Source organism: Pelophylax lessonae, assembly GCF_965119305.1.
Source record: "Pelophylax lessonae genome assembly, chromosome: 6".
Lineage (NCBI taxonomy): Eukaryota > Metazoa > Chordata > Amphibia > Anura > Ranidae > Pelophylax > Pelophylax lessonae.
Genome location: NC_138773.1, coordinates 16,058,669 through 16,071,325, shown reverse-complemented (window position 1 = coordinate 16,071,325; position 12,657 = coordinate 16,058,669). Strand labels below are relative to the sequence as shown.

The 12,657-nt window shown below is 44.8% G+C and overlaps 1 protein-coding gene across 1 annotated transcript in view; it reads right to left on the bottom strand.

Annotated features, from left to right (window-relative positions):
• LOC309558449 (uncharacterized protein) overlaps positions 1–12,657 on the bottom strand; it is a 49,661-nt gene that overhangs the window by 9,225 nt on the left and 27,779 nt on the right. The window contains exons 6-9 of the mRNA XM_082261522.1: positions 9,326–9,361; positions 4,264–4,320; positions 1,240–1,253; positions 188–232 (exon numbers count right to left, since the gene is read on the bottom strand). Coding sequence (XP_082117648.1) covers positions 188–232; positions 1,240–1,253; positions 4,264–4,320; positions 9,326–9,361 — 152 coding nt within the window. The remainder of the gene's footprint in view (positions 1–187; positions 233–1,239; positions 1,254–4,263; positions 4,321–9,325; positions 9,362–12,657) is intronic.

The window sequence follows — 12,657 nt, the reverse complement described above, 5'->3', positions numbered from 1 at the left end:
CACAGATTTACACAGATTTGTGAACAATATTTGAGAGAAATCGGCCTTTTGTGTACATAGAAAAAGTCTTAGATCTTTGAGATCAGCTCATGAAAAAAGGGGGCAAAAACAAAAGTGTTGCGTTTATAACTTTGTTCAGTATAGAAAATAAAATCAGAATCATGGTCTCAACACAGTTGTGGCTTACCTGATCACTCTTTTCGGGTCTTAGTCCGTCAATGTCAACGTGAGTCTACAAAACAAAAACACACTCAGCTTCTAACCTGACTTTTGCAAAGCAAAAACATTTACTACTACATCCTAAAGATTAATTTAAGTTCAAGGCATGTTCTTCAGCATAACCATGACTAACCAGGGCTAGCTTTACCACAATGATACATGTGGACAGGTGCCTAGGGTGGCAGAGGGTGGCACCAAGATCGAAGATTTATAAACTGTAGTTACTTTTTTTTTTTTCATTAGATTCTGAGAAGAGTAGGATGAAGGATGTGTAAGGGGTATAAAACACTAAAATTGGACAGCGCACAGGAGTGCCAATCTGGTGTCAAAGGAGAATCAGCAGGCAGCGATCTATAATAAAAGTTTGTTTATTGAATGGATAAAACCAGGGATTGCTAACATGTTACCACATATGTCCGGGTGGCGGTGAGGGCATTATGGGATGGTGAATGCCAATGGTCACTGCAAGGTAATCAAACGCATGTGCCTCTCGGAGATATGAGGATGTCCAAAGCACCGGACCCACTGTAGAAGGAAGTGAGGATCCTGACCGGTCGCTGCCGGCGAGCGAACCAGCCGTTGTGTGTGACTGCTGAGGGTAGCATGGTGCCTGAAAGTGATGCCACTCGATGGAACGAGGCCAGATGCAGGAACCAGCATGGAATGTAAGCAAGCCTGTTGCCTTGACTACGCGTTTCATGTGGATGCGCTTTGTCAAGTGTGTAAGACTGCTTAGAGGAGGACTTATTTGTGTTGAGGAAACATGAACCCAACTCTTTGTTTGCTTCAATAATGACCTGTACGGTGTAAAGTCATAGTTCATATACAGCAGAGGCCATATTTTCTTACCGCATTGTAGTATTTGGGTTTTTTTTTTGTTTATGTCACAGGGACACTTTTATAAAAATGTGTCACCTGTTAGGTGGCATGTCTAGGTCAGACTGGTGTCTAAATATGACCTTGATATTGATCATCTGTATAAATTACTATCAATGAGGAATAAACTGGGTTGATTCTTACCTCCTCACGTATTGCTAGAACAAAGAAAGGGAAACACAGTTAGTAAGAAGATACAGGTAAACAATGATTAAAAAAGTAATCGGATAATTTACTAGACTTAGTGCTTCTGTGGCATAGAAAGTAGGATTTTCATTGGGTCCTGGAAAGAAATGCGAGGCCCCCAATGGGTGAGGCACTCCTTTGAGGGTGAGCTTCCTGTGGGGTGTGTACGGAAAGCATAAAACACAGATTGACTGTTTTCACCAAGAGAGAAACAATATTGTTGGGAATCTGGCGATCCAAGATTCCAAGGTTTGAGAGTCACCTGGACTGTTAGGCCCCTTTCACACAGGCGGACTGTTCAGATCGGCCTGTCCGTTTTTTTGGTGGATATGATGGTCCGTTCTGATCCGATTCCCCCATAGAGAACAGCGGGCACCTGACAGCTCTGTCTCCGCACGTGCGGAGACAGAGCTGTCATCCGCCTGCTCCGCGGGGGATCGGCGGATCGATCCCCCGCTGAGAAAAACGGAGTCTACCGATGGACTCTACAGTGTGAAAGGGGCCTAAAAGAAAGGGCTGGGAAATTGAGGCTGCTGCCCGTGTAGTTGGTTGATTGCACTGTGATTAGGCTGCCATTATCAGAGTGGGCACATGCTCTGTGTATGTACAAGAGAGAAGAAAGGTGGGGGGGGCGCCACTAAGTGCAGTATTATAAGTAATGTGTTTATTGCAAAAAATTAAAAACAAATGGGTAAGAAATGGTGAACATCTATAGGAGTGGAGGTCTATCTCCTACTGCTGCATACTGGAGGACTTGATCACTCCAACGTCACTGGGGCTGAAGGGCTGGTGTTCCTCCGTAGTGTCTCCACATTTGGCCAGCATGGAACGTGGAAGCAGAAGTGACGTCAAGGCCTTGAGAAGGAGCTGTCAGCTCCAAGCTCGTAGCCTCACCTTCTAGTGTCCACGGACCCTGTGTTCAGGACTCCACATCCCATACCGGTGATGCCACTTCTGCTACCATGTTCAATGCTGGCCAAAAACAGAGGCACTACTGAGAAGCACCAGCCCTTCAGCCCCAGTGACGTTGGAGTGATCAAGTCCTCCAGAATGCAGCAGTAGGAGATAGACCTCCACTCCTAGAGATGCCTACCATTTCTTACTTGTTTGTAAGTGTTTTTAATCCTTTGCAATAAACACATTCCTTATAATACTACACTTAGTGGCGCCTCCCACCCCCCCCCTTTCTTTACTGTTTTAACCAAACCTGCCCAATCCATCACAGGTTCTGAACCATGGGGGCTGATTTATTAAGGGCAGGAGCTCAGTGAATGTTATTTTTCTTTATTTTCCTTGCATGTGATTGGGTATACTTTGTAAAATAAAACTTCACCACATCTACTAAGCCCAGGGGCAACTTCCCTTGCAAAGGGAACAGTATCTATGCCTAATCAGCCCAAGGCAGTCTGGCATATTCCCATCTAGCCATGAGTTACAACACTAATAAGTCCTAGGAATTGATTTACTAAACGCACATAGGCTGTTTATTTTGGATATTATTTACTAAGGATATTATCCTCAGAGGTTAGTAAATATGGTGAACATTTTCTTTGCAAAGAAAATCCAATCTTGTGCAAATAAAATTAAAAAAAATATTTTTTTCTTGTACATGATCAGATGAGCTTCATCTCATTCAATAAGCTCTGAGGAAAATTCCCCTTGTAAAGCAGAACTTTCATTGCAAAGTGAACAAACTATATGCCCCTAGTCTCCAGATTTCTCTAGTAGCACTTTTCCATTGCAAGTACCGGCTCGGCTCTACTCAGCCCTGCTTGGCCCGGTTTGGTTTTCCACTGCATGGTACCGCATTGTACGGTGTTGGAACAGTTCGGTTCGGTTTGGTATGGTTTGCTTTTCCACTAAAGTAGTACTAAAGTAAGTGGGTGGGATAACAATGATTCTCTGACCAATCAGTGGCTAGTAGTGACTGCATGCAAAGGATTGTGGGATATGGTACCAGTATGGTACCTCTTGGAACCACAATCGAGGTGGTACTGTTTTATGCCTCGTTTCCACTGAGCGGAACGGTTCGGGTCCGTACAGTTTGGAAGGGTTAGAATGGTCCGGTCTATTCAGGTGAGCGTTTCCACTGCAAGTCGGGCCACCAGGGACCATGCGGGGTTTACACCAAATGAGGTGTTTGTTTTGCTCTTTCATTTGACGTGAGCATTGATGGTTTCCTGTCCGCCAATCAGAGGACTCTATCGTGTGACGCCAGTAGCTCCGCCCTAACCGTACCGTACCATTTCCTATGGCCCTACATCTGAAGCAGGACCAGGAATGGTGCGGTTTGGTTCGGTTGTATGGGCCACTTTCATAATGGAAACACTCAAATTAGCGTACCGTACCGAACCGACCCGAACCGATCCGCTCAGTGGAAACGAGGCATTAGAGAGCCGTACCGTTCGGTTCCATGTAGTGGAAAAGCGCTGCCGTACCGTACCGTACCGTTCCTACCCCGTACCGAACCGTTCCTACACCATACCATGCGGTACCAGCAGTGGAAAAGCACAAAAGGGAGCCGAACCGTTCGGTTCCATGCAGTGGAAAAGCCCCATAGGTCTCCAGAGTTACCAAATTCAACATCCACATGAACTTGAGATAACATGGACACAGCAGCAGGTCTAATCCCCTTCTTCCACCTCATTTTTCTTAACCTTTACTATATGTATTGTTCAGCTGTGAAGGTAAAATGCAAATTACACCAAGGCTTGGTGGAGTTAGAGCCATGAAATACGGCTGTTCTAATCAGCCTCAAATATAGAGAAACATTAATTAGTTGCAGCACGCAAGAGTTTTCATTGAAGTTGCAATTCTTCACAAAAGTGTTTCACCGAGACTCTTTTGGGACACTTTTGGGAGGCCTGGTTTGCCATTTAGTGGTCATCGGTCAAAGACTACCAAAGGGTAAAAAATGTTACATCAGCAATTAGAAACCAATATACAGCAAATATGCCAAAAGAGTATATAGCACACTGTTACCTGGAATGCCACCATGTTGGTCCAAACCCGGGTTAATTAAAGGTCGATCACTGCGTTCTGAAATGAAACAGGGAATAAAACGAAATGACTAATTTTACAGTGGAAAAACAAGGTATCTGTTACAAAGGAAAATTATTTGCATGAGATGCCTCTGATAAAACCACTCATTCTCTGCCTCCTGTTGATCGATAATCATTTAGGGGCATTGGCATCAGACTGAATCTGAATAGATTTAGCTTCACTGCACTCAAACCATAAGCAGTTAGCAGCTTCCTTCTAAGATTTGAGTGAAGTGCTTTTGCTTGTAACAGCAAGTATGTCTTCTTGCTAGATTAGAAGAAAGACTGGGAAGCCTTAGCTGTTAACTCTATATTTCCCCTGTAGATAAGGCAACTCCAAAAGTGTCAGGGGAGGCCAACTTTCTATTTAGGGACCAGACCTCAGATCCTATGGCCTGGAGGTGTTTGGATGTGCTATGGCTCACATTAGACTCAGTTTGGTAGCATGAGGTCTGAGCTAATCTTCAACCTTCAGATGTGAAAACAGAATGAAGATTTCAGGTTGGCCCATGTTGTCTCATATTATGGAAGCAACAATCCACTGGAAACAACAGAACCCATTCTCAAGGCACATTTTGTCAGAGATGTCAGGTCCATAAGGTAGATGGAGTTCCACGGCATGTGCATATGTGCATGCGCATACCAAAAAGTGGCCAGGCAGATGTTCATGCTCGTGGGTTAGGGAGCATGACCAGGCATGCGCGCATGTGCACTCGTGCATCGGCTAATGCGCTCTCGCACATCAATGCACGCACCCGGAACTAATGCTGGCGCCAGGCAGGCTATTTAAACAGGCCTTTTGCATGGACTTATTTCTGTTTGGTCTGCAGCTTCTGTGTGTTGTTCCTGATTCCGTGTGACCTCTGATCTTGATCCGGCCTATCCCTAACCTGTGATTGTCTGCTTCATACCCTGACCCCGGCTTGTCTATTGTATTTCACTTCTGCCTCCTGATTCTGCCTAACTGTTCTCCTGGTACTGACTTGGCTTGTGACCCGACCATCCTGCTGTTTGCTGTCTATGTCTAATCTGCCTGACAAATAACAACCCAGCTTGTCTGACCTTGCATCCTGCTCATCCAGCCTGCTACAACTGTCAGCCCAACAAATCCTTCTTCCAGCTACCTTCTACAGTCTGCCAAGGTCCGTGCCAGTGCTTCTACTACCGGCCTGCTCGCTGCCACATCTAACTGCTGACTGCTGCCACGCAGACTGCTGGACTGATTACAGGCAATCCTATGTCACTGTGCTCCTGTGGCTGCTGTCTCACTAACAGTGGCCCTCCAACTGGAGCTGTATGAGAGGCCCTCCTCTACAAGTCAGGCTCACCGACCAGGTATGTGACACATTTATGGGAAAAAAGGAGGTATATCACTCAGAGCCATGGCAAGCCATAATTATCTCCTCTGTCAGAGTGCTAACCAGAAAAGAAATGTGCAAAGACCTGACAAACTTGCCAATGTACAACCTGGCTGTGCTTATCTGTGCAGAAATGCATGTAGATGTATTGTCTTCTGCTTCTCTGCTGACTCTGACCTCGACTTGTTCCCATGGACTGTGCTCTTGCTTGCTTCCTGTGCATGACCCTGGCTCATTCCTGACTGTGCTTCTGCTTAAGTTCCTGCCTAATTTTCATGACTGGCCTTGGCTCAAGTTCCTAACTACATTTCCTGTCCAGTCCTGTCAGTCAGAGCTGTCTTTTCATCCAGAGTGCCACACTGGTACAGGTGCCATCCCAACCCAGCCCAGCTCTGTCTTCAGAAGGCTCCACATTACAGCTGACTCATCTGGCAACTCCACAGCTAGCAACCCTTGCTTCTTTTGGCTCAGAATCACCTGTCACCCATTTGCCACTTTGTAATTAGCAGCAAGGGAAGCCCTCTCATCAATGTCCAACTTGGCCATGCTCATCTCCACAGGAATTAGTGCAGATGTATTGTCCTCTGTTTCTCTCCTGGCTCTGACCTTGGTTTGTTCCCACAAAATCTGCTCTTGATTGCCTCCTGTGCATGACCCCAGCTCATTTCTGACTGTACTTCTGTTTAATATACTGCTTGATTACTGTGACAGACCTTGGCTCAAGTTCCTGACTGTCTCCGGTCCAGACCTGCCAATTGGACCTGCCTTCCCATTCAGAGTGCCGCCCTGGTCCAGATGCTATCCTAGCCCAGCTCTATCTTCAGAAGGCTCTGCATTATATCTGACTCATCTGGTAACAACACAAACGGCAACCCGTGCTTCTTTGGGCACCTTCTGTCACTCTGCACTTATCCACAAAGGAAGTCCTCTCATCACTTCGGCCTCTGACCAAGTATTTGACATCCTCACAGGAGGTTATCTATGTATTTTTTTTTCTATTGGTTGAGCTAGATGGACTTGTGTCTGTTTTCTTTTTTTAAAATGGACTAACTATATAACTATGTAAGGAGTGGAAAGTTTTAGATCTGCAGTGAGTCGCTACCATGACCAAATGAATATAACTACACATGATCTATGAGTTAATCAGCCATGTTTTACATGTCTGTCTTTATCTTTTTACGTAGGTACATTAAGTTGTATGATTTACAGTATATTTACCTAGAGAAATGGTGACGTATTCAATACCTATTTTACCCGCTGTATTCCATTGCTGTCTACTGAAATTCTTTGCCTTCAATTTTAATTAGTGTAGCACCCTCCTAGGTAGGTGCTGGAGAGAAAGTATAGTTTTGGGTCATGTCTGCTTACTAGAAGGACTGCAGGTAAATCTTTATTGTTCTCTGCCTACCAGAGAGCAGGATCTGTTAGTGAGGTCTGCTCATTGTGCTCAGGTGCAACTCGTTCTGTCTGCAGAATGTTTCACACTGGTCCATTGAGAGGCATATTGGACAGTGGGAGGAAACCTGACAAATAAGTGCACAAGCTTTTGATACAGCCCTGGTCATTTGACAGAGGAAAGTGTTCCGTGCATGCTGGGATACTGTATAAAAGGCAGGGTCTTTTGGCTGGATAGTGGAGTCCCGGAGGGAGGGGAGGGCTGCCTCCTTCTCTGTAGAGGGGTCGTGAGGCCTCAGGTGGTCGACCTGAGGGCCTAGAGGAGAATGCCAGTGAGGAACTGAACCCAGAGGTCCGGTGAAGCTGATTGAAAGGGGAGACACTGGAGGATCTGATTCTGCAGTACAGTGAGTACAGATCTGTGTCAAGGGGCCTGACATGAGGGGGGCCACCTCCTCATGTCAGAATCAGTGGATGGGTGTCAATAAAGGGGATGCTAGTGAGTTTCCCGAAGATAATGCAGAGTCACCAAGTCTATTGCTGGAGAGAAAAGAGCAAGGAGACTTAACCCTTTCTATACATGTGGCAGTATGGATTAAGCAGTGGTTTAGTGGTGAATTGGCAAAAGAAGAGGTCTCAAAAAAAGTCTGGTCCTGGGGACCCGGCGGAGGGGGGAAGGGAAACACCAGGGGTAGGGGGAGCCCCAAACAGTTCAGGGAGTAGCTGTCCACTGTAGCGGCTGCCGGCGGAAGAGACAGAAGAGATCTCTGAGGGGAGACAAGAGGGAAGAGAGCGCAGCGCCTTCTAAGTGCAGCAAGACATTTATTGAAGTATGTGCAGCAGTATCACACCAGGGTACTGGTTTTTATTGTTTATTTTGGAACTTCGATGGGAGAAGGGAATAGTGGGATACTTCAACTGTACCTATTCACAATGTATAAGGACAACTCTCACTTGGCCCCACCAGGTTGCTTGTGGAAGCAGCTGCACTGCTTAATCCAAGAAGGAAGACAGCGCAGCGCCTTCTAAGTGCAGCAAGACATTTATTGAAGTATGTGCAGCAGTATCACACTCACATTTAGTCGGTGAATAAGATGCAGTTAGTCAAGTAATGTTGATCATCAGGAGCATCACTGGAGCGGGTCCTGGTGGTGGAGGCAGTGGATCCCGGTGAGAGCGGCAGGGGGGTTCCTCCGTGCATACGCAGGACTGCCTGAAGAAGGAGCGCATGCTCCGATAACGCGTCGACGTAGCGTCCCGCATCACCGCCAGGAGTGACGTCAGGATCCCAGGACCCACGAGTGCCAGCTTTCCACCAGCTGACGGGGAGCCCACGGACACCACCGAGGCCGTCCCTGTACACACTGAGGAACCCCCCCTGCCGCTCTCACCGGGATCCACTGCCTCCACCACCAGGACCCGCTCCAGTGATGCTCCTGATGATCAACATTACTTGACTAACTGCATCTTATTCACCGACTAAATGTGAGTGTGATACTGCTGCACATACTTCAATAAATGTCTTGCTGCACTTAGAAGGCGCTGCGCTGTCTTCCTTCTTGGATTAAGCAGTGCAGCTGCTTCCACAAGCAACCTGGTGGGGCCAAGTGAGAGTTGTCCTTATCCATTGTGAATAGGTACAGTTGAAGTATCCCACTATTCCCTTCTCCCATCGAAGTTCCAAAATAAACAATAAAAACCAATACCCCTGGACTGTTTATTGTGTGATGAGCCATCAGGAGTAAGGGGGATGTGTGAAATGTTCTCTAAGTGACTGTGTGTTGGTAATCAGAGGAGGCCAGAGAAGTCATCTTCCAGCTATGTTATATTAGTAACGGGATGTTTCTCAAATAGGGGCACATGCAAAAACTTTGATACATTTTCATTGGTGCAGGGAAGGGTTAGAAAGTCTGGCAATTTCTTTCCATCCAGGTCATTTATTGAGGTCATGATACACACAATATATCTCGTAGTGGTTACTTGGATTCAACTAGATAATATGCTTGTGGGGTTCTCATGGTGTCATGATATCTGGGACAGGTGGTAATTATTTGCCTTAAACACTCAAACCATCGACACCCATCACATACATTCTGGTACAGTAGAACAGGTATATTTAAAAAAAAAAAACATTGTGATTTCACAAAATATTCACACCCACCACATTCTCAGACAATCATCGTCTGCCATGACACATTTCATGGTAATCAGATTATTTGTAGCTTGAGAGCATTAATCCGTGTATATTACCTGAGCTGTAGGCACTGGAAGATCTAACATCTAAATCTGAAAAATAAATTAAATATTCATGAGGTCATCTTAGTTCAAAGATTCAAAGAGAACCTGTCACATTACAGAAATTAAGCCTGCAATACATCGACCAAAATTTGTCTGAAAACACAGAATAAAGAAAAAGTGGGACTTTAGGGAGGCCAATGTGGAAGGGATGGTCACAATTAAAGCACAGATTTTTATATAAAAAAAAATACATATTTATTTAATCAAAAGCATAAAAGGCAGGCTTTCCTGAAGGACATGGACACAAGGGGAGTCCTTTACCTTTCTACACCCTGGGACATATTGACCTAGTACTAACCACCTGCCCTATGAGGCCGAATGGTGAATTGAGGCACACAGCCATAAGTGGTCTCCGATATTACCCATACGTTCAAAGGATAAGATTCTTTTGTGGATGTTAGATACCGTGGCCCTGGGAAGGTATTCTATTACTCTATTGAGTGATTTAATACCTTGGTACTCATACTTTCCAGCCTGGCGGAGGTTTTATAGTGATTCTTTCTTTGATACAGTTACTAAATTATATAACAGTCTCTGTCATACATGGTCCCGATGCCTGTCCCAGGACATGTGTTTTTGCCTTGCCTATGACTTTGTGGGAATGTCGGCCTTTTCGGTCTCTTTGGTCCTCAGGAAGCTTTAGTGTGAAACGCGTCGACTTACTGGGGACCTTTAGACTGTGCCCTAACAGAGACCACTGTTACCAACTTGGTACTTATGTATCAGCGTTCCCACAGGAGGCATGTTTCTACAAATGTTTTTATTATATATATATATATATATATATATATATATATATATATATATATATATGTGTGTGTGTGTAAAGTTTCTTTTATGCTTTTGATTCATTAAATATGTCTTTTTTTTATAAAATATTGTGCTTTAATTGTGACCATCGCTTCCACATTGGCCTCCTTAAAGTCCCGCTTTTTCTTTATTCTGTGTTTTTTGTTCTATATCGGGATGATGGCCAGTTAATCACGGTACCTTTTGTCCCAAAATGTGTCTGGTTCCGCAGAATCACATTTTAAACCATTGGCTGGCTGGCTGTATGCAAGTCAATCTATCATTTGACTAGTGTACAACCAGCCTGTCAGGTTTATCCTGAATGATTAGTGCAGCTGGCTATAGCCGTAGACACTAATCATTGTGTTCCACCGGCAGGGAAGGCTCCCGGTCGGCAGAACACAATAGCACTGCGGGAGTTATTCCCCTTTCAACACTGATTGTGTTGATGGGGGAATCAAGCAATTGTCTTTGCCTCCACCACAGGTAAAATAGCATAATCTATGGCCTGTCTTACAGGTGGCCAGCTTGGGAGGTAGACTATAAATGCGTCAAAGAATAAAACCAAAATGGAGCTGGTTAGTAAAGCGTTGCCATTTGTTTATGAATATAACATAGAGAGGAAAGGAAGAGGACTGAAAAATGGGTAAATATACATAGGTGTATCCCATAAAATTAGAATATCATTAAAAAGCTAATTTATTTCAGTAATTCAATTCAAAAAGGGAAATTCATATATTTTATATAGATGTGTTACACACAAAGTTTTAGATTTCAAGCATTTCTTTCTTTTAATTTTGATGATTATGGATTACAGCTAGTAACACCCCAAAATTCAGTATTTCAGAAAATTAGAATATTACATAGGACCAATAAAAAAAAAAAGGATTTGTAATACAGAAATGTTGTCTTAGTGAAAAGTCTGTCCATGTACAGTATAGTATGCACTCAATACTTGGTCGGGGCTCCTTTTGCATGAATTACTGCATCAATGCGGCGCGACATGGGGGTGATCAGCCTGTGGCACTGCTGAGGTGTTGTGGAAGTCTAGGTTGCTTTGATAGTGGCCTTCAGCTTGTCTGAATTGTTGGGTCTCGTGTCTCTTATCTTCCTGTTGACAATACCCCAAAGGTTCTCTATGGAGTTAGGTCAGGCGAGTTTGCTGACCAATCAAGCACAATGATACCATGATCATGTGACCAGGTATTGGTACCTTTGGAAAAAAAAATGACAAGTGGCGCAAAGCTAATAGCACTACATTAAAAGGTAGTCCATATAGTAGCTCATAGGGGCTACCATAAAGTCTTAGATGGAATCAGGAAACAGTCCATACGCTCAGGGCCAGCCTATTAGGGAGCGGAAGCGATCTCCAGATATGAAACAGAAACAAAGAGAGAAAACAGGCTCCTCTGAGTAAAGACTGTAGTTTTAATTGGCAAAAAATAGTAAAAACTTACATCAAGGTAAGTTATCTGACTTGAAAAAGGAGCGCGCGCTGGTATCCCACCACAGTGCGCATGCTCGGAAACGCGTCGTCATCACGCCGGAAGATCCTGTGGACGAGCAATACAGTCACCCTGCATTCCTTCCTGCTGTCCAAGCCTCGGTCTCACGCCCGCGACACCCTCAATTTCCTTCCGGACAGGAACGGGAAGAGCTGATATGATTACAGACCTCCAGCGGTGACCCCCAGCCCCAAGCCTCTACACGGACACCAGAAGGACCCATGTTGTCTACTATCACTTACCTTGATGTAAGTTTTTACTATTGTTTGCCAATTAAAACTACAGTCTTTACTCAGAGGCGCCAGTTTTCTCTCTTTGTATTGGTACCTTTGGCAATATGGGCGGTGCCAAGTCCTGCTGAAAAATGAAATCAGCATCTCCATAAAGCTGGTCAGCAGAGGGAAGCATGAAGTTCTCTAGAATTTCCTGGTAGAGGGCAGCGCTGACTTTGGACTTGACAAAAACACAGTGGACCAACACCAGCAGATGACACGGCTCCCCAAACCACCACTAACTGTGGAAAATGTTGCTTTTATTTGGAAATCAAGGCAATAGAGTCTGGAGGAAAAGTGGAGAGGCACAGAATCCACGTTGCATGAGGTCCAGTGTGAAGTTTCCACTGTCCGTGGGCATTTGGGGAGCCGTGTCATCTGCTGGTGTTGGTCCAAACTCGCCTGACCTAAACCCCATAGAGAATCTGGTATTGTCAAGAGGAAGATGAGAGACACCAGAACAAACAATGCAGATGAGCTGAAGGCCGCTATCAAAGCAACCTGGGCTTCCATAACACCTCAGCAGTGCCACAGGCTGATCGCCTCCATACCACGCCACATTGATACAGTAATTTATGCAAAAGGAGCCCCAACCAAGTAAGCCTCCTATACTGTACATGGACAGACTTTTCAGTAAGCCAACATTTCTGTATTAAAAACCTTTTTTTTTATTGGTCTTATGTAATATTCACTATGGTCCGACTTTGATGGGACTTGA